Source organism: Colletotrichum graminicola (genome assembly GCF_000149035.1).
Source record: "Colletotrichum graminicola M1.001 genomic scaffold supercont1.37, whole genome shotgun sequence".
Taxonomy (NCBI): domain Eukaryota; kingdom Fungi; phylum Ascomycota; class Sordariomycetes; order Glomerellales; family Glomerellaceae; genus Colletotrichum; species Colletotrichum graminicola.
Genome location: NW_007361041.1, coordinates 310,133 through 331,109, shown reverse-complemented (window position 1 = coordinate 331,109; position 20,977 = coordinate 310,133). Strand labels below are relative to the sequence as shown.

The following is a 20,977-nucleotide window of genomic DNA, read 5'->3' as shown; positions in this document are numbered from 1 at the left end:
TCTCAGCACTTGAGCCGATTCTCGCAGCTCTAAAATCATAATCACAGCTTGAATACTCCGAACCTGTTCTCCCAAAGCATTCTTAGCACTCCTTCACACTGTCTAGACAACCCGGGAGCACAACCGGCACTGCAGTTCCCAATTGGCTACGTCAGACCATCTTCGTCTCGTCGGCCCCTGATAGACAGCTTCATGATGCTTCGCTCTTCGCGACAACTTTTGCGCCTTGCTCCGCGCTCGGCGACAGCTCCAGCTGCGGCTCCTTCCACACTTTTCTCCACGGGAGCTTCATCCGGGGCCCTGAGGAGCTCCAAGAGACCATCATTGGCCCTCCAAGCAGCTCGCCTTACTCCCTTGTCTCTCCAAGCACATTACACAAACTCTCCATACGACAAGATCGATAAGAAAGCCGAGAAGGAGATCGCCCAAAAGAAGCTCGAAGCACGCCCGGAAGAGGTCTCTACCGAGTCGACTACGAGGCACTTCTGGGAGCCTGCGCCTGCTAATCCCGAGAATGACGCGAATCTCGCGGGAGGTCTGAAGAAAGAAGTGGTATGGACATCGTCTCCTGTCCACTGCACATGACATTCGCTAACCACGTGCTGGCAGAACATTGTCCGGGATACATTCAACCTCAGCGAGGTTCCGAGGGAGCCCTACGCTCTTGGCCTCGCGGGTACCCTTCCCTACCTTGCGACGTCCCTGAGCACAGTCTACCTCAGCTGGGATCTCAATGTCGAATGGCCATCAACCTCGGCCTTTGTCAACCACATTTACATGAACCATGATTCGGCGCAGTACTGGCTGAGCCTGCTGGAGCCCATTCAGCTCGGATACGGCGCAGTTATCATCTCCTTCTTGGGAGCCGTGCACTGGGTGAGATTGGGAACATATCCAGCTGTGCCCATCGGATCACGCCACTAACGACATGTATTGCAGGGCATGGAATACGCCGAGAAGACGCCACACCCCCGCCGAACACGGTTCCGTTATGGAATGGGAGTTCTCGCGCCCATGATCGCCTGGCCCTCTCTTCTAATGCCCGTCGAGTACGCTCTCACGTCACAGTTTGCTGCCTTCACCTTCCTCTACCTCGCAGATACTCGTGCCAAAAACAAGGGCTGGACCCCTCAATGGTACGGAGTGTACCGCTTCGTCTTGACTGCAATCGTTGGCGCGTCCATCTTCGTCAGCTTGGTAGGCCGTAGCAAGATTGGCAACGCGCAGCCCCACATCGGCGAATCCTTGGCCGAGAGTATGCACAGGGCCAAGGGCGATCAGTCCCGAGACTGGGAAAAGCTCGAGCAAGAAGAGAAGGAGCGGGTGAGGAAGGAGAAGGAGGAAGCGGAGAGGAAGAAGAAGGCCGAGGAGAAGAAGCGCAAGGAGGAAGAAAAGAAGAGCACCAAGAAGGGCGACTCTAAGGGTAAGGATAAGAAGGAAGAAAAGGGCACCGACAAGAAGGAAGGCAAGAAGGAGGACAAGGAGGAGGGCAAGGAGGAGGACACGGAGGAGAGCAACGAGGAAGAGAAGCATGCCGACAAGTCCGAGTCTGAGTCTGGAGCCAAGGACGAAGGCAAGGAGAGCAAGGAGAAGAAGGAGTGAGCATTGTTCTGGCACATATTATCCCATAAAATTCGGGATCCAGAGGTGATGGTTTCCTTTGTGGACGTTTCTGCACGGTGCAATGTCATGGCGAGCCACGTTGTTTAGCTACGGCGTTCAGGGTCACAAATCATCTGCCACATTCAAGCAAAGCCGTCTTTCCCAAAAGTCTTTCCGTTTGTCTCGAGATGGTGGGCGCTTCGCAGTGTGTGGGCCAGTACAAGAACCAGGCCTTCTCTACGACAAGAAGGGGCTATGAAATGCCGTGTCCAAGAGTAGGCATTTACCATCGACTTTGTACCATAGCAATCAGCGTCTCCGGTCAGACCCCCGTCCCCTCATCCTACGTTGCCAACGACCGTGCCGTGGAAACCGTTTTACTCGTTGCCGGCCGCTTGGAGGTGTAAACTAGGGCATATCCCAATCATCGTCCGATATGGACCAGGAAAACTCGAAGTATTAAGGGGGACGCGCAATCTCGGGTTGGCCTCGAGCTCACCTCTCAACCGAAACCGAATGTCGCCAGCTAACGAGCAGGGCCGGACGGCACATGGTCCAATCCACCCTTGCATTCGTCCTTTCTTCACATTTCACTTTGCTCCCAGCTTGCCGTGCTTCGAAGTCGGAGGACGCGCGGCTGATGTGTTTTCTTTCTTTCAATGGAGTGGAACAGTGAAAATACCCTCCCCCCCCCTCTTCCCCATCTCTCTCCTCTCCTAGCAGCAACGCAGCCCGAGCACCAGGCGGCCGATGGGCAAACACGCTGAAATACGAAAGAAAAGCTAAAGCTCAAGAAACGTCGTCGAAATCCTGACACAAGCATGGTGCCAAAAAACAAGATCATAGTTCCACGGGATAGAAACCAGGCATGAACGTCCGTCAAACGGGGTCTGCTGAGGAATGCCGACGGCATACCGGTCACGGAAACCCCACCCACCTCTCCGCCTACCGATGGGGGGGGGGGGGGGTTATGGACGGGAGAGAAAGAGAGAGAAAGGGGAGAAAATCCAAAACCAAGGAAATGAATCCATGTTCGGCTTTTTCTTTTGGTTTCTCTCTTTTCTCCCCTACGGATACTTCGGCCTTCCTTGGCGAACCTGTGGTCTTGTCATTCCGCCTACTCCGTACACATCTCGCCAAACACTTTCTCACGCCCTCCGCTCCCCGCAAAATCCGTTTTGTACCTCCGTTTCCCCCTCCAAGCGGCCACAGGTAAGTGGGATTACACACCGCAGTGGTAGGAAGAGAGTGGAGAGGTGTCATCGATCCCTTCGCGTACATTCGATCTCATCGTCCGCGATCGAGTTGAGGCAGGGATTCGACACAGAAACTTCTGGCGGTTTATGCAACAGTGACAGAAGGGCAGGGCGGCACGGCCCCCTCGTTCAATTTCCCTTGCCGGGTTGCTAGCAGTGTTCTCATACTGATAATATACTGGGTAATCGCTTCATGCAAAACAGCCCGCCGGAGCAAAGCGTCTGAAGGCCTCCCCTCCCCCTCCCCCCCTACGTTCCTTAAAGAACAATAGAGTGCAAAAGTTTATTGCCTCGCTGGCCCCGACTAGACTCGCAATGTTCCCTTTAGATCCGAGCCGCCGCAACTCAAAAACTCTCTTTAGGACCGTGCAGGGCTGCCAATCAATGCCGGCGCCGTCTAATTTTGGAAGAGAGGGAGGTGGGCTATGGTCAGCTGGAGAGACACCCAGCGGTCACATCAGCGCCAGCGACGCCGTCTTGTAAGTCAGTCTGTAAGCCCATTACGCGACACCACTCCCCACGCCCGGCGGTTCTTGGCCTCGGCACGTCTGCCGGCCGCAGACGATGATGAGTCCGGTTCTGGAATACTTTCAGTACGCTATTTCTGATCGTCTCACTATGTAATGGAGGTGGAGGTCGACTTAGCGTTTTTGCAGTGCCGTGCGGTTCAGGAACCTGCAACGATCGCCGCTGGTGACGTCGGGGGGGGGGGGGGGGGGGGGGGTGGTTCTGTTGAGCTTTCAGCGGCATCACTTTCACCTTTCCGTTGCAGCCTCACGACAGCACGTACACTAGTATCAAGGCATACAGAGTAGTGTACATGAATGACATTATATGACATTACGAATGCCCCACCCCTACGCCGCCGCCCTATTGGCACCTTGGTTGAAAGTGATTTGCGTTGCTTGATACGTAGGGCAGTTGTCACTGATGAGTCTAAATTGAAAAGAAAAACTGCAGCGCAACAACGCCCCCCTGACGAGGAACCCCGAGACCGTTAAGCTTCGCCAGACTTCCGGGCTGCTGCATTCAACTGACACGTTCAGCCCTTTCTCCAGCCCCTCCCCACCGATCCGTATTGCCAGTGAACAAAGTCCATTGTCTCTACGCTGATGTCATTGCAGGCGTCCTGCCTTGCGACGCCTCCCCCAAGGAAACGTACGCGCAATGAATGACAAGCCTCCTGCTCAATCCCCCCCCTAAGTGCGGCACTGTTGAACAGGATCCCTGAACACGCCGCCCTAGAAGCGGGACACAATGCCGTCACTGTACGGATACCTGTCCGAACTCTTAACCCCTGGTCGGCCAACTGGCCGGCGGGGTTGGTCCCTCCCGGCGAGAACCCAGAGAGGCTACAGAGAAGACACTACTTATTTCTTGATAGTTTATCCGTATGATACTGGAGATGAACGAACCCTCCACCGGGGTTGACGTCATAGTCACGACGCCTGGTCTCGCGTCGCGCGTCTCATTTCGTGAATCGAACCTAGAGTCTGGAGACCGCCCCCTGGTTTTTTGTTTTTTATTTGCCCACAGTTCACCGTTTTTGTGTGTGTCAAGAAGTACTTGTTGACTCTTGCCAGCTGATGTGAGTAAATGCTGTTTTTTCCACGGTTGGATTGGTTGTTGACTCGCCGTTTATTGGCCGCGTTGCATCGCCTCTCTTGTGCCTTTGCCACATGTGAGAAACAACTCGCTGGTGGAGGGGTAGGTTGAATGTTCCCTCACTCTAGCGGAGTTTCTCCGCCGTATCATGAAGTGCTGTCAAAATCGCGTGTCCACATGTTAGCCACCCCCTCCCCTCCTTCTACGAAACGACGCTCTTGGGTAACGAACAACTCAATCACTTAACCAGGGGGCAGAGCCACCGGCGCTTCATGTTTCCCTCGGCGCATTGTAGATCTTGTGGAACTTGCGGGTACGGTAGTTGTCCCTTGAAGCGTGTAGGATCGCCGTCATCGTAGCCTGTAGCCGGCGCCGCATACGCTTCCGGGACATATTCCGCCGAGTCATTCATCGGGAGGCGCGATTACCCGCCGGCGAGAGATATGTTGAATTCCCAATTGCGGTTGTTTTATTGCATTGGGCATCAAACGTCCCAAACTCTTCAGGCAGACGAGACGAGATCCAAACCGGAGTCACTAACCAGTAGCATAGCGATGCCGTCCGGCGAGGCGTCCGTCATGCGAGCATGCCACAACTGCAAAAGGCCAACCCCGACGAATTGTTTGGTACAACTTTGACTGGTCGCCGGGTCTGACCGCGGTCAGCTTGTCCCCTCTGCGTGCCAGCAAGGCTCTCTCCTCGTGACCGTTGCTGCCTCTTCTGCAATCCTTGATCCCCGCACCTTCACCGAGGATTGGTCGAGGCAGCTCTTCAGGTGATGATGATGCCTGATGATAAGGCGCAATCGAGATTTAGGGGTGCTTGACATGTGGCTCCCCACTTAACCAACGCATTTCAACTGGTTTGGCCCTCCCTACGACCTTGCGAGCCTCGCCAGGCGCGGCCCGGCGCAAAAAGCCGGCACGGTCATCGATACTTGATTCAAATAACATAGGCGGCTTGTGACCGACGGTTCAGATGCTTCTTTGCAGATTCTAGGTTTCCTGTGGGGTGCCAAGGGGGACGAGCGAAACGTCAGTTACAACGGGTCAATCACGTCAACTCTGCGAACGCCGGTGTTTTGCCCTGTGTGCCAGAGCAAAGAGATGCGCACAGGAAGCACCAAGACAATTGCTGGGTTTGGTCCGAAGAGTGAAGGCAAGTGGACGAACATCCAACCGTGGCCTTTACCTCTTGGCTTTTCCATGTTGCCCGAAGTCGGAATCACTATTCAGCACATGGCAAATTCTAATTCAACACTCGGTGCATGGGGCTAGGTTGAGTCGCGGGCTTTTGGTGATCCCACGGAAACTGATTCAGGCCGTTTCATTCGGGGTGGTGCGAGGTGCGTAACTGAGTCGGTGCCCTTCGGTAATTCTTGAGTCGCTTGGTGTGTGTATCCCCAGCAGTTCGGGCATGAGACCATCTTTTTGTACGTGCTCCGACAGTCAAGAGTCAGGCAGTAGAAAGCCTACCGCACCACCTGTCCTATATCTACGTTGGTACAATATACGGTCCGCTTCTGCGTGTGAAACGGAGGAGTTCGGAACGGTGGGAGGAACTGGAATCTGACGGTCAGCGAGCGGGCGGCTCTGGAGGTTGGGCAGACGCGGATTAGGCGGTGAAATGGCGCCGAAACACACCGAGCACGCCCCCCTCCATTACGGTCTGGCGGGTTATCGTTCTCCAGCTTCACTGCAAGTTTGCATCCTCCCGTCGCCGTCGGCACACCCTCCTTCGACGCGGGGTCCCAGCGATCGCCCGGCTACAAAGGACCCTGATGCACAGAATTCCCCTGTGCCCCGGTATGCTACGAGAGGGGCGGGAAGCACAACCAATGTGCTGCAGTAAACCAACCCCCAGTAAGCATTAGCCACAGACGGAGCTTCTATGCATGCATGATGGCGACGGATGCTCGTTCCGCCATTTGGTCCAGGAAAAGGGGAGGACTGCGCTTGATTATCAGTCGAAAAGTCGGGATGCTGCTGACAGAAGCCTGGTGGCCTCGACTTCTGCCGGTTCGAGTGGCCAAGCTAGCAACGGATCATGTTGGAAAAGGGGATTGGTATACTGATCTTGGCTCCATGGCGCGAGATGCGGCTGCGGAGTGGGTGGGTGGCAAGCAGATGACTTGGCCAAACGTCACGAGGATTAGGCTCGCCGGTCCGTCCACTGGTCCAGGTATAAACGCCATGACATTGTCGCGATGGTCGCCTGTGATCAAATTGGGCAGGGGGCCGCCGTTGAGTCAAGAGAGTGACACCAATCCGTAGGCTGTAGGAAGTGTGATCGAATGCTACATGTCACGGTCTGACGGTTTACCGGTATTTGCGATCTGCCGTAAGATGGTCTTTGTCAAACGGAGGTGCCCAACGAGGCCAGCCAAGTTATCGTACTGGCTCACGTCGGAAAACGTGGGCGGGAGTCATGGGCTAGGAAGAATGCGATGCCGCTTTTGATGGCTTACTCGCTGTGTTCCGTTGTGCCATCCAGCCCCATTGCGAAGACAAGGTCATGGAATTCAATTCAGATCGCGCAATTAATCGGGTTGGAGATGCGTTACACGCGAAACCGAGGGTGAGAGTGAGGCCAATCCAACCCTCGTGGGGCCAGACAGGCTACTGCCCAATAGAGGCGTCTCAATAGCACAGCAAACCGAGATGAGATGGGCGGAGGGCCAGATGTCACGGACAAGACATGATGATTGGATTCTGTTTGGTGATACTCCGCCCTCGTTGATTCACATACGGGGGTCAAGGGCGAGGCGACGGGCGCAATGAGGATACGAGGCAACGGCCTCCAAGGCACCATCCGTCTCGGATTCGGCGTAGAAACAGCCTGGGTGTTGGTCTGTCCCGCCTTCTCTTCTTCTCGACGTGCACGGCTAGGCGGGAAAGTCGGTACAACGATACGGCATGACGACTTTCGTGCGACTGGTGGATATTTCAGTCTTGACCGACTGCACAATTGCTGTTTACTCCGTTCACCTCCGTCTCTCAGCTTTCGCGTTGGCGTTGGCGGCCGGGTTGGCATTGACACTGGTGTTAGTGGATGGCTGCGCCGACGGCTGTTTGGATGAAATGAGGGGGGAGCTTGGGGTAGGAAGAGGGGCATGACGCGCCGAGGTCCAGAGTGCCCCAGAAGAGGACGGATAGTGGCTCCAAGAGCTGAGATGCCAGGCCAACAAGATGAAGAGATACGAGACGATCCATCTATATCGTCTGGCGTGATAATATTTCTGGAGAACTGATCGTGGGTGCTGGGCCGATAAAATTGCGCGTCAAGAAAGCATGGACTCGCGGCCCCAGATGCTTCAGGAGGCGAGATGACAATCGGCGGCTTGTTCGCCCTGTACGGGGTTCTTCATGGATGACACCGACTCAGCTCCAGTCAGTTTCGGGCTGTGTAGCCGTGACCCATCAACCGAGGGCTGGTTTTTTTGGGGTTTTTTTTTTGGTCTTAATCCGGCCTTCGGAGCATCAAGCGACAGTTGGCCCACGACAAGAGTGCCCGTGTCCCATGCAGTAGACCACAGACCAAGGGGCAAGAGGGGCCAAGCCAAGAGATGGGGGGGGGAGATTGTGCCGACTAGATCATGTATCCATCATCCATCGCCGTCTTGTCCGATGATGCGTCATATCGCAAGATGAATGCGCAAATGGGCGAGGGTGGTGCGGATAGAGTCAAGGCATATAGGGTGAAGCTGGTGGCGATGTTTATTCGTATGCCTCGACGATGAGGCGACGTTTGGTGTGGAATTTTAGATTTTCTTACCTAGCTCACCTCAGCAGCCTTGTCATAACTTTTGTCGGCCATGTTCCGTTGGACAGGACTCGAGAGGCAATTCACCCACGAGCTTGGCATTTTGTCCACATCGTCGAGTCAGGTACTCGAGGCTCAACGATGCAGCTGGTGTGGCGGGAACAAGAAACAAGCTAAGGCGTAAGCTTGGGACGATCGGCAACTGGCTTTCTTGGCCTTCTCAGCAGGGGACTGATACGGTAGACCAACAAAGAAAGTGGAAAGGGGCCGGCATGCAGCGAGGGATATTGGGTGTGGTGTATCCTGCGAAGTTTGAGACGAACTGTGCAGGCAGGCAATCAATGATTCGGGGAGAGGGGCAGAGAGAGAGAAGGAAAAAGAGAGCGTGCAACAAGCATCAAGCGTCGAGGGGGTGTGTGGAAGCGAATGAAATGAACCGCGCTTTCCTAACGGAGACGGTACGGACGGTGGCCAATAAGGTATGTAGTACTCCGTATAGTATGTAACGATGTAAGACGGAAAGCGGCGGTGGGCAGTACCGGTAGGTAAGTGCAAGCGCGGCCGGTACGTATTTGTCGGTAGGTAGGTACGTGTCCGTACCTCGTTGAGGAAGGCATATTGAGAAGAAGGTGCCAACCGTCCGTCGACACCGTTCCGTCTGATGCCGTGCAGATGCAGACAAAATATTGGTACGGATGCACACACATATATATCCTTATCCGTTCACTGTGATTGTGTTTATGTTGGTTCCGTCGGGGACTCGGCCGTCTCTGCAGCCCGTTATCGCGATGAAAGGCTGTCGCCCCCGACCCTGCGCCGCCCCCTTGGCCTCAGCTTTGCTTATTGCACACGGTCGAGGGTTGATTGAGTCCCTGACTGCTGCGGAGCCCTGACTCCCATCCGCCTAAGAAGAATGGCCTGAAAGCCCCTGGGCATGCACTCCAAGGTTCACTCCTGTGTTAGAGAGAGGCGGACTGGATGTACATCTGCGGAGCACGACAGTGTGGAGGTACTTGGCCATTCCCGACAGTGCGCGGTCCATGGCCGTTTCCTCCCAAATGAGAACGATGCGCGTCACCACTGGCCGCCCGCACCAGGTTTGGGCTGGGACCCTGTGTCTCGTCTCTACTAAGTGAGCATCATCGCTGGCTGCAATCAATCATTCTCGGTCGTGTCGTGTAGTAGTATCGTGTAGTCGCTGTCATCCTGCCTGGCATGCTGACACTTCGCCTCCCGTCAGCGCTGATACAGATGCGACATGATGCGCAAAAAAAGAAAGGCAATCCCCGCGGCTGCGTCCAAGTCTTGGTTTTTCTTCCCAAACGGAGCACCCAGCTTCCGGTGGGAAAAGAAACACCGATTGGAGAGACTAACCCGTCTTCTAATTCCAACCTACCTACCTACCTACCTACTTGGGGGTTTCAGTTATCAGTCCGTACCCAAGGTTGGTATCGGTAAACGCCAGTGCACTTGTTTGTTTGTTTGTTCATTCATTCAAGGCAACCCAGCCTGTATGTGGACCGAATGTAGGCATGTACAGATAGGATACCTAAGTAGGTACTCCGTAGTTTGTGTGTCAATGTCGATTCCGTCTCAGATCAGCTTACCTTACCTATCTACCCGGTTAATTAACCATCCTCCCCCGCCTGGGCATGGGCTAGGCATTCAGCTGCCCGGGATGCTTAAACGCCGGGAAGTCAGCTCGACCTTTGTCAAAGGCAATCGTCCTTGGCCGCTATCTATCTAGGCACCTAATCAGGTATAGGTACTGGATGCCTCAGACCAGGCGGTGCTTATGAGGGCCGAACGCCAACAACACGCCCAGGCCTCCGGGCCATCGCTCCTCCGACACCGAAATGTCGATTCCATTCACTAGACGTAGCAGTGCCAAGAGCATAGAGTTGCAGCCACATGGCCGGCTTCGACCGTCTTGAACACAGACTATCGTCAGTCGGGCAGCCCAGGTAGTCTAATCATCACGGCCGAAGACGGCTGTGCTCTCCAAGTGCACTTCCTGTTCCGGAACACCCCGCATCTATCTTACTTGGGTACATCTGCAATCCATTCCAGTATCAACATCAGCATCAGCATCAGCATCAGCAGTCCGGGTGCCAGCCGCGCTCCCATCCTCGGTAATGCTGCATAATCCTCCGTACCTTTGGGCCCGACTTGGCTGCTCACGGGAGTTCGCCCAACGTGTCGGCATGGGTGTAGGTAGGTACTCTGTACTGTAGTACCTAGTGTACCTACCTACCTAATCTATCTGCATGCCTATACGTGGCAGGCTGGAAGGTGCGCTTTGGGCTTCCGTTGGGCCCCGAGTATGGTGTTTTGTGGTCCAGGACGCTGCTGGTCTTTGGTTGTTGCTGCTGCTGTCACTATTACATAAGTCGTTAGTCGCGACGTCAACCTAGCACTCATTCGAAAGACTGCCACCACCCGCCGTTCCGTCCTTCCCTCCGTTTTCGATTTTTTTCCGTTTTCCATCGCTACCCTCCCACTCCCCCGGTCATCACACACCCCCCTCTTTCCCACTCTGCACAGACTGGGGCTTCCCTGTCACCCCCCCCCCCCCCCCCACTCCTCCTTCTTCTCCTTCCCTCCTACTCACTTTCCGTCTCCTCCCTTCCTCCATTCCCACACGGGCCGGCACACGCACGTACATTGACACAGTTAAGTACCTTTCCGCCACGCGAGCAACCTGAACATAATCCATACGTACGGGGAAGGGGCATGCCTGCTGCCTTGTCTTGCCTTGCCTTGCCTTGCCTCGACGCGAGAGCCCACAATCTCATCCTCCATAATAACCCGGCCCTCGCCCACATCAACCCATCGTGACGGCCTCTCTCTTCTTCCTTTTGATCCTGCTACATATTCTACTTCCTCTTCGCCATCTCGCCCGTTTCGCAGTGCCCGTGTCTAGACTCCGATCTCCACCAACGCCTCGTCCACATCCAACTGTCAGCCACCCTTCGATTTTCGCGATCCGGTCATCACAATCCGCCCTTCACAATCCAGCCAACAAACACCCTCTAGCGCTGTCTCGCCTGGTCTCATCTCGCCCTGCCACCCTTTCTTCTTATCCCCAAGCTCCCAAGAACAAAGAAAATTGGGCATTTCCAGCGTTTCTCCTGGTCCCCTTCCTCGATATCCGACGCCCACCCAGACTTCTTTGTGCGCTTTCGTCGAGATTCCTGCCACACCGTCCCGTCACACCCAACACTAGAGTCTAGACTTCCTTGTCGGCTGGCCCAACTTTAAACCCCTCCGCCCAGCGTTCCCTGTCTTAGGGGCCCTAAATAACCCGTACCGCGACCGCCAGTTTCTCCAAAACACAGTTATTCGATACACAATCTAGACGAGATTGACCAGTAACTCGACAAGAACCATAAAGGAGTCATCCATTCCATCTCACCTTGCTTGCATACCTCCTCAAGTACCAAATACGCCCTTATCCGCCACCATCATCACAATCCGTCACAACATGTCACCGGCACAAGATCAATACTACGTGATTCCCAACGTCAACGCCATGGACCCTAACGCTCGGGAGTTCGACTTGGCCTCTCAGGGCTGGATTCAAGCCACCATCATCGAGGACGACGACCTCATGTTCGGCGGCAAGTCCTTGAGCACATGGTACGAGGAGGAACGGAGACGTCTGAGCAACGGGTCTTCAGATGAAGAGGAGCACCGCGGTCGCCAAAGGGTAAGCTGCGCAACGTCATGCTGCAACCTAGCCAGTCTTACTAACGCTTCCCAGGTCCGCAAGCACCACTCTTCCCATAAGCATCATCACCACCAAGCGAAGCAGCACTCTCCCAGCTCCGACAAGAAACACTGAGTGTGTTTGCGCGCGCGTGTCCTCTTTCCATCCTTCGGTATAGACCGCCACCGCGATACCCCTTCCGAGCAATCGAATTCTATACCCCTTTCACGTCAGCTTCATACTTTCCATTCCACGGACAGTCCGAACCGACTTTCGCGACTCATACTATACTCGGCCTCTTGGAATACCCGTCTTCCGCGTGGCATTGGGTACACCGGCGTTTTTCTTTTCTCCAGCGTTGCATGTTATGGGCCGGATCACTACTAGTATAACGGCAATGTCCACAGAGGACAATGCCCAGCATGGGTATAACGGAAGCCGAAGCAGGAACACGCGTTCCGCCGGCACCACCTTTCGTTTAATTGTTATTGCATCGATCGCAACGGGCCTGCGATAGGGTTACGGTTTGCATCTAGATGGCTTAGGGAGCATCATTGCCAGAACACTCTTTGGCTGTCACGTCGAGAGCTGGCTTGTCTGTTTTGTATGAGTGGATTACCGTATCTCACTCCGGGGTTGTGCAGTGGAGGCATTTCACGTCTTGAGCCCTCTTGCGGGACAGCGTGGCTACAGGTTAGCAGGGTGATGGTTGCGAGGCAACAAAGGCTATGTGCAGTGGAGCTTCATTTCGAGCTGAGTGGCGGTGAGGAGCTGCGATCTCGGCGAGAAACACGGAGTCCACGAGAATGAATACAAACATGTTAAATCATGCCACTGGTGTTTTTCGAGAGACCTTTTGCTATGTGATGCATTGCCCCGACACACACGCGTCAACGCGCCATGCTGAGCAGATAACATGTTGCTCCCGCCCTCAAACTGTTGAGGCACATGTAAGAAAATCCAACAGATCGGGTTGCGTTGAAGGATGTCTGCAGGTCCAGTCACCCTCAAAAAGAATAGTGCACTCCGCCCTGGTGCTGTCTAGGGCTGCAGCAGCACCTATTTCCCCCTTGGGGACGTCTGGAGAGCAGCGTTGCATGCGCGCGCTGCACATGCATTTGCGCTAGTGACCCCGACTCTTCTCGCGCGGGAGGACAAGCGTACTATGGTTCGGGTACGGCCGCCAGCGGGTGCCGGGGAAGGGCGTGACTTGGGGTTAGGGGCGTGGTCTTGACTCTGCCTCCACCTTTTCAATACTTTGTCCCGGCATCGGCGAAAAAGTTTGAACTCGACTAAATACCGGCCTGCATGTGTGTGTAGGTTTGGTAGTCAATGCCGAACTCCTCGGCGCTGCTCCGGAGGCGACGTTCACTTGACGACTGACGCCCAGAGTGATCATTCCAAGTTTGACAAAGACTGATGCTCAGGTGACGGATGCTTCACTGCCGATGCGGATATTCAACGGCGACTGGCTGAGAGACGGGAAGTTTATCCCCATGCGAGAATGGTACATCTTGTCATGGAATTGATGTCACTAGTACCAGTCCTCTGTCAAAAAGCCCGTTGGGGCAAAGCTTCAGCTATACCACACAAACCACTGTTGCCAGTGCATCCGTAGTTGAACCTAACCACCACTCTTAAACGCCCCAAGACCATGCGTCCATAATTCAACTGGGAGGATATGGCTGAGGCGTGGACTGGCATCAAACGGTGTCCATACACGGGCCCTGACAGTTCTCGGAGGAGGCATCGATAGCTCAGCCGACCCGCCCTGCTCCGCCCCGTGCAATGCTGACAGTTCGCCGTCTTGCCCGATTAGCGATTAGGTAGTTGAAGGTTCCTCAATCCTTCACGCGCAATCGAAGGTCATAGTGCGACTTGGCAAGTCAGCACAGCTATATGCCGATCATCGCCTCATGCAGCTATTAGGATAGTAGCAGCTCTCCGATTTCGTCATCAGTTCAAGCTACACAGCTCGTTTGGGACCAATGCCATGGCGGAGGCTGGTATAACGCTAAGTAATGTAACAGCAGAAGAGAGATAGCTTAGTCTTCATCAGCACAAGGGTAGTTAAACGACATATAAATCGCAGATTTAGTCGTAGTTAGATATCTGTGATTCTCACCCTAATCATCACTTCGTTGCTTGTATACATTATCCCCTCTTTCCATCACGGCAAACTTGACCTCACAAGCTCTCATAGTTCCGTGCTAATTCCTCTGTCAATCAACGAAATGACACTTCTCTCAAATTCTTTACGCACCAGTCTGCTACTGGCTCATGCAGTCTTGCCGGACGCCAGTCCGGGCCCTGGTCAAATCAACTGGCTTCCTTGTTCCGAGTTCAATAGCACTGAGCCGATCCAATGTGCAAACTTGACAGTCCCGCTAGACTACACCGAACTAGAGTTAAACAAGACGCTCCAGCAACAGCTTCTCCGGGTCCGCGCCCTTGGCCAACCCTCAAGGGGCAGCATCTTGTTCAACTTTGGCGGACCCTCGGTAAGATGTCATCTCTGAGACGGGAGTGGCTTTATCCATGGCGAGATGATTGATAAAGTCTGACACTCACGTCCTGGATATAGTGGTACTGGAAACACGCTGCCCTTCTCATGCTTCGAAGATGAGCAGGAAAAGCTCTCCTTTTTCATGAAGAGCCCCAAAGTGTGGAGCACTTTGGGCGCCTCCAATTTCCGGGCAAAGTCGTCCGACAACACCCTCGCCAGGTTATGGGCTACAGCCAAGCTCTTTGCGGACAAGTGCTACAAGCGCAACGAAGAGATTGGCGGGCTTGTCGGCAGCGCTTTCGAGGGACATGATGAAGATCGTTGATGCTCTTGGAGAAGATGGTCTGTTGAGGTACTGGGATAAGTGAAATGCTTCATCCGACCGCGTGCTTCATCACTGGAATCCAACGCTGACTTGATTTTACAGGCGGTTTGTATGGAACCCTTTTGGGGCAAACGGCCGCGGCAATGTTTCCCGGAAGAATCGACAGAATGGTGCTCGACGGGAACCTCAACCCTCACGAATACTACCGAGGCTAGTGAAGTCCTGTCTTCCACCCCTATAAGTCCTCCTTTGAGTCTTACGAAAAGCTTACACTGTGGATCTTGAATAGCGACTACGAGCAGTGGACCGACTCGGACAAGACCTTCAGCGCCGTATTTCAATCCTGCGTCGCGAAGCCATCCGTTTACCCGCTTGCCCAGCGCTATCCGAATCAGACAGCAGCCCAGCTTGAGGACACAATCTAGACCCTCATTGACGATCTTAATGACCGCCCCATCCCCTTCAACGGCACTCTTATCGGCTACGGCTACGTCAAAACTGGCGTCATGGCGGCCCTCTATAGCCCAAATCTCTGGTCCCTCCTGGATATTGGCTTCGATGCCCTCATATCCCGGGACCTGAACAGTTCACGCAAAATTGGAACAAGCTGGCCGCGACTTACGCCTCCATCGGCGCTACTCCCGACGCGCAGATGAGCATCCGGTGCGGCGACAAGATCGTTCGCATGGAGACGCTGGACGCGTTCCTGCCCATTGTAGAGCGGCAGTTCAGAACCAGTAGGGTCTTTGGCGACATACAGACGGCGACAGATATGGTGTGCGCGCAGTGGCGGTTCCCCGCCAAGGGGCAGTACACTGGCGACTTCCGCTCCAAGACAAGGCATCCCATCCTGTTCATCGAAAACACAGCGTTCACGCCGCTGGCCTCGGCGCAGAACGCCAGCGCCGGGTTCGAGGGTAGCATTGTCCTCCAGACGAACGGCTATGGTGTGGGTTCCTCCGGCCCGTCTGTCCAAGATTGAGTACACGGGTAGCGAACTGACGAGAAATAGCATGCTTCGACCGGGATGTCAGCTTGTGCGAACTTGGCAGTTGAGGCCTACTATGTCAACGGGACGCTTCCCAAGGCTGGGAGTTTGTGCGAGCTGGACCGGCCGATTTTGCTTGGGTCTGTTTCTGGAATGTGAAACGCAGAGACGGGTTGTTGTCTAGGTGGGCGGCCATCCACGTTGTGCGATACTGGTTGGCGATTGATGCGCACGTACATTAAGATCTCTCTCACTTATATATTGACTATGTCACGAATAGATTGGGATTCATTTGTCCGAGATAATAGAACTGACTTGGGCTAGATTCAACATTGGCTCAAAAGATGTAGCCGTTGGGCCCTGCGCTGCAAAACTCCTACATGCAAAAGACATCACTAAGCAGTCGTGATAAGAGAAATATTAAGGCTCTGATATAATAGGTGACTTTTCTATTCTAAATGCTCAGAATATGGCTTCAGTATAAACAGGAATCTTAACGCCTTTAAATCCCACTTGCACTACAGTTACTATGCGTCAAGCACCTGGAATATCATGATCTGTATCGAAAAATTCCGTAGTAAGCGTGGTCAAATTATTGTCCAATAAAACAATAATCCGTGCATCTAGCATAGGATGGAAAATAACAAAAAGTTTAGTTATCGCCCTGACCATATTCTTATATTGGCAGCCTCGCAAGCCATTTAGGGCTATTAAACTAGTACACTATTCTAATGCTTATATGATGAACATACGGACTCTATCACTGCTGTTCACCTAAGATTTTGAAAGCCATCAAAAGCTGCGAACATTTGGCATACATTTTCGGATGCACCTAGCATAGATATGTTACAAGTTCTCTCTCGGCATTGATCATCATATTATCCTAGTCTCTCAGTGTATGAGTTACGCCTAATGTTGTTTTGGAAAGTCATAATTTCGACTTTGCCTTTGGCTTTTGGCTCACAGGATCGAGAAGCCCCCGGTGATTCGTCAGGTATGGCCTTCGGAGTACGTCTGACGATGTTGGGGAACGCCCTCTTCCAGAGTTGTCGCGTGCTTGGTAGGCAGGCCACAACCACACCTGTGCAGAGTTCAATATGGGACCACAATGCGGTCTCAATAGCATCGACTAACGAGATGGTTAGAAGTACCGTCTAAAAGTTTGTGGAGTGTTGATGGAAACCAACCAGGAAAATTGAGAGATGTTGCAAAGTCCAGTACCGCTTTGATCCGGTATGCACTGACTGCCGTAAGACTGCAAATAGTCAATAAAGATCTCTTGATGACCAGTGAAAAAAGTCCGCACTATACCCACAATACACCGAGACTGAACATGAACATCACGCCTAGCTTTTTCCTGCGCTGCATACGCAGCCCATAAAGTTGTGTCAAAGGTAACGCGAGCATCCACAAATCCAAAGCAACGTTGATAGCGCCGTGAGAGATGATGAACTTATTTCTATCGAAGCATTTGCCTGGAATCTCTTTGGTCCAGCCTACCCAAGCAAAATTGAAGGGTTGGCAAAGAGCAAGTTGACCGGCTGTGAATGAAATCAACAAAAGCAAGTTGACCACCTGCGTGGCCCACAGCACTTTTCGAAATTTCCCATCAGGGAAAATCCGGAAGTACAAGAAAATGATGGAAATCTTGATAAGAGCGAGGCCGAAGAAATATAGCAATCCGAAGATATACACAATCTGGCTAGTGTTAGCGTATAGAAAGCCTTGCGGGATTTACATTATTACCAGGAGTAGGTGTGTAATCTGATCCGGGGCAAGCGTCCAAATGTCTCTGCCTGCGCCTGCTCTTAGATCTGCAAAAGAATCAGAATGAGACAGAACCGAAGTACGCCAACAAGGGGAAATACTAAAAACAGATGCTGGCAGGAAAGCTGCGAGGATAAGCTGGTAAAGAATTAGTGGATAATTCACTAACGACCGAAGCAGGTGTAGTTGAATACATACATAGGCGGCGACAATGCTTGAATCGTCCCAGCCCCAGGGCGAGATACCTAACCACTTGTTTGCTAACCGCCCCATCATTAAAAACGTTGGGAGAGCAAAAAGAACCCCAGGGAACCACCGATGTACATGGCTCAGCTCGGTTATGGGCACGTGGCAGGCTGTCGATGATTGATTTCGAGCAACTGAATTCTGGATAAGCCTTCCCATCTCGTTGAACCGAACGAAGATGCAGTAATATTTACCTAGCGCTTCCTTTACCGTGCAGTTTTGTAGAATACATGCCTGTACTTTGGTTGCAAAAGCAGTGTCATGACATAGGCAGCCTTGGTCTGTAACAGAACAGTTGGAATAAGCGATTTCGTGAGAGGCACAACTGCTCTATAGAAAGCATTAACACAGTTTTGTTCTGCCAAAGGATTAGAACTTCCTTACCGCACAGCTTGGGATTTCCGGTTGTGGTAACTCTGCAGCGGCGACCATATAGACCCGAAAGAAGAATACGGATAATGTTACAAATCGAACAGTCGCCATGGTAGAAGAAGTGACTAGCGATAGCCTGCTCGTGCCCAAAGATTTATTGTTTATACGAAGGATGCCGGAGCCAGACCACTTTTGTTAGACACCCTGCAAAGTGGGTGAGTGGCAGATTCGGAGTCCTGGAATAATATAAATACACCCCATGGGCACGTTTGATTTTCCTACAGAGCAGCTATCAAAGGGTCTATATAGGTCCAGCTAACGCCACCTAATCAGCGCCATTCATTGACATATGGTTTCACCGCAAGCGGTGCGTTCGTTGGTCGTTTGCGGACATGGGCGTGTGCGTGGCACTCGGCCCTATGAGGCCGTGATGTACGAAGTGGGTTGTAAGAAAGCAATATCGGGCCTTTAAGTTCTGCGTCGAGCCACTTTAGTCCTTCAGACCCCATGAGAACTGTTGAATATTAAAAGCACGAAAGAGCTAAGGTATGGTAGATATTCTGTCCAAAGAAATGGCTGAATTATAAAGTGCATCACTGCTCCTCAAACAAATCAAAGCCCATCACATTGAAATCAGTAAGCTATGCAAGATCCTGTCAAGGTGTCTACTGGCTGATACTTCACCTTTTAATTTACCATCTACTCTATTAAACCGCAGTTGGGGTGACTGTTCCAGGTTGAAATAATACTAACAGAATGATGGGTAGTAAACAAAGAAAATCAGTACGATGGAAGGGGGTGAGGGGGAAGAAGAAACCAGGAAGTGAAGCCAACAGCCATAGGCAAGCCATGCCCGCTTTGGGTTTAAAGGAGGCTCAATAATGGATAGGGTTAGAATAGCACACGAAAGAAACTGAATACGGGGGCGTTGTTACGTCTATTTATCACGATGTATATCAGGCGTTGGCTGTGGCCACAATAACGGCGCAGCTTTTGCAACAGCCCATTGTGACTGCTTATATACATTCCTGGCGACCTGGTCGTAGGCGTCGTCAAATGTCCTTCCTTCTCATATTAGTCATGATGTAGGCGTGAACTTTTTTTTTTTTTTTAAATGTTAACTGGTATTATTTAGAAATCATTGGCGTAAAGGATGCAAACTAGTGGCTATAACCATGTCCATTTCCACTGCTCTAGCACTTGTATAGAGCTGTGTGCTCTATACTTTTGACATTTCCACACCACTGGATGAGTGCATTCCAGGCAAGGTCGACTACTCCGAGTCAGGCCAAGAGTCCGTCTCACTGTTGGAGGAGTCGGCACAGCCACTGCAATACCCTCTTTTTGTTGAGGGTAATCTCACAGAGTGAGTTCCCGAGCACGCTCGGCCGGCGCGCTTGGCCTCGCATTTCTGTCTCCTGCCCTTACGGTTCTTGTAATTGCGGTTGCACTTGAGGCACCGTAAGGGGGTGTATGGTGTGGTACACATATTGGCGGATGTAGCTCCTTGTCGTGATGGTAGCTGGAGTAATGTTCAATGCTGTTTCTTATGCGTGTGTAGTGCGGGTTTTCGTCAGCCTTGGATATTCTGATTGTGTTGTAAGACGTTTTGTTGTGTGCAGATGTTTGAGTTTGAAGAGTGGTGCTCCTACAGCGACGTGTTTCGAGGTTATATACATTTCTATGGTGAGGTGTGAATAACACAACTGGAATTGGGGGGTCATCACCTGGTTGAGAGAAGCACAGTGAATTGGGTACGCTTCTGCTACTGCAACTCTTCACTGCTTGCTTCCTAAACCAATTCACCTCCGTCGTGTTCATTCAGTACGTGATGACAAGAGTTCCCTAACCTCCTTCGTCTCCAAGCCCGAGCATTCAATGAGTTCCTTCGGCCTAATTGAATGACTTCTTCCTTCACGATGACGCTGATTTGACTGCTTTCTCGCATATTGTGCTGTCCCTATGGCTCAAGTGGAAGACCGCAGTGTCCCTGAAATGGGTATAACATAAATCATGACCTTGATACCTAGGGTTCAACCGCATTTGGTTCATAGAGTGTGTGGCACCCACGAAATTGGGCTGTGCCTGGAACACAACTCAAGGGGAAAAGGCACCATACCTTCTACCTTAACTCAAGTCCAGCTTCATCGACTAAACCAGCCGGAGTTTTCATCGATCAAATATCACCTGTGATGCAAGGTTGGCACTCCAATTGTATTTTGACAACTGTGAACTAAGTACTATCACGACATTAGCTATCAACGATAGTTTGGTCTAGAAGATGAAAATTTCCCAATTACATACCGCTTTTTAGGGATAGTATCCTCTTCCAGTTGATACCCCTACACAGTGAAAGGCTAGAGCTATCAACACTATCGACCTTGCTTTTGGTGGCCATAGTATTGATTTAGCAGAAATGGTAGGGTCTGAGAAATGAATATGATGACCATTCGTTCATGGCTCTATCCCGTGTCATACAGGTACAGATACTGTGGCTTGGGTCTCGCCGATAACAGTGATTGGTAATTATCGGTCAGATGAGGATCGACTGGGGAGATGCAAGACCTCCGGAGGCGTTAGCTGTGCAAGCCCGGGTTCATGGTGTTACAAGGTTATCAAATACAAGAAAACTTGGACAAATGTTGTACAAGAACCCGTAGCCTAGTTAATTTATGAGTCTATCATTTGAGCTTGGCAATATGAGCATGCGAGATTGATCGTTTCAACCCAGGCGAGACGAGTTGAGCCGGGCACACCGCTTCAAAACATCTGGCCCAAATTAACAGGGATAGTCAAAACACCCCAAACATTGATACGAGCCATTTCAACCTTATTCCTT

General features: G+C 52.3%; 5 protein-coding genes across 5 annotated transcripts; 3 read left to right on the top strand and 2 right to left on the bottom strand.

Annotated features, from left to right (window-relative positions):
* Positions 1 to 192: 192 nt before the first annotated feature.
* Positions 193 to 1,602, top strand: GLRG_08257 (uncharacterized protein; the record flags this gene model as incomplete). Its single annotated transcript, XM_008098942.1, has 3 exons — positions 193 to 552; positions 610 to 876; positions 940 to 1,602. The coding sequence occupies 3 exons, from the start codon at positions 193 to 195 to the stop codon at positions 1,600 to 1,602; spliced, it is 1,290 nt and encodes a 429-aa protein (XP_008097133.1).
* A 3,007-nt stretch (positions 1,603 to 4,609) lies between these two features.
* Positions 4,610 to 4,875, bottom strand: GLRG_08256 (uncharacterized protein; the record flags this gene model as incomplete). The annotated part of the gene is made up of 2 exons (XM_008098941.1): positions 4,610 to 4,619; positions 4,706 to 4,875. The coding sequence occupies 2 exons, from the start codon at positions 4,873 to 4,875 to the stop codon at positions 4,610 to 4,612; spliced, it is 180 nt and encodes a 59-aa protein (XP_008097132.1).
* Positions 4,876 to 11,709: 6,834 nt separating this feature from the next.
* On the top strand, positions 11,710 to 12,069 carry GLRG_08255 (uncharacterized protein; the record flags this gene model as incomplete). The annotated part of the gene is made up of 2 exons (XM_008098940.1): positions 11,710 to 11,934; positions 11,989 to 12,069. 2 exons carry the CDS (start codon positions 11,710 to 11,712, stop codon positions 12,067 to 12,069), a joined length of 306 nt encoding a protein of 101 aa, XP_008097131.1.
* Positions 12,070 to 14,168: 2,099 nt separating this feature from the next.
* Positions 14,169 to 15,747, top strand: GLRG_08254 (proteinase; the record flags this gene model as incomplete). Its single annotated transcript, XM_008098939.1, has 6 exons — positions 14,169 to 14,435; positions 14,565 to 14,760; positions 14,868 to 14,979; positions 15,055 to 15,097; positions 15,191 to 15,268; positions 15,352 to 15,747. The coding sequence occupies 6 exons, from the start codon at positions 14,169 to 14,171 to the stop codon at positions 15,745 to 15,747; spliced, it is 1,092 nt and encodes a 363-aa protein (XP_008097130.1).
* Positions 15,748 to 16,631: 884 nt separating this feature from the next.
* Positions 16,632 to 18,249, bottom strand: GLRG_08253 (CFEM domain-containing protein; the record flags this gene model as incomplete). Its single annotated transcript, XM_008098938.1, has 8 exons — positions 16,632 to 16,882; positions 16,941 to 17,008; positions 17,069 to 17,451; positions 17,500 to 17,567; positions 17,622 to 17,658; positions 17,719 to 17,900; positions 17,961 to 18,096; positions 18,151 to 18,249. 8 exons carry the CDS (start codon positions 18,247 to 18,249, stop codon positions 16,632 to 16,634), a joined length of 1,224 nt encoding a protein of 407 aa, XP_008097129.1.
* Between the last annotated feature and the right edge of the window lie 2,728 nt (positions 18,250 to 20,977).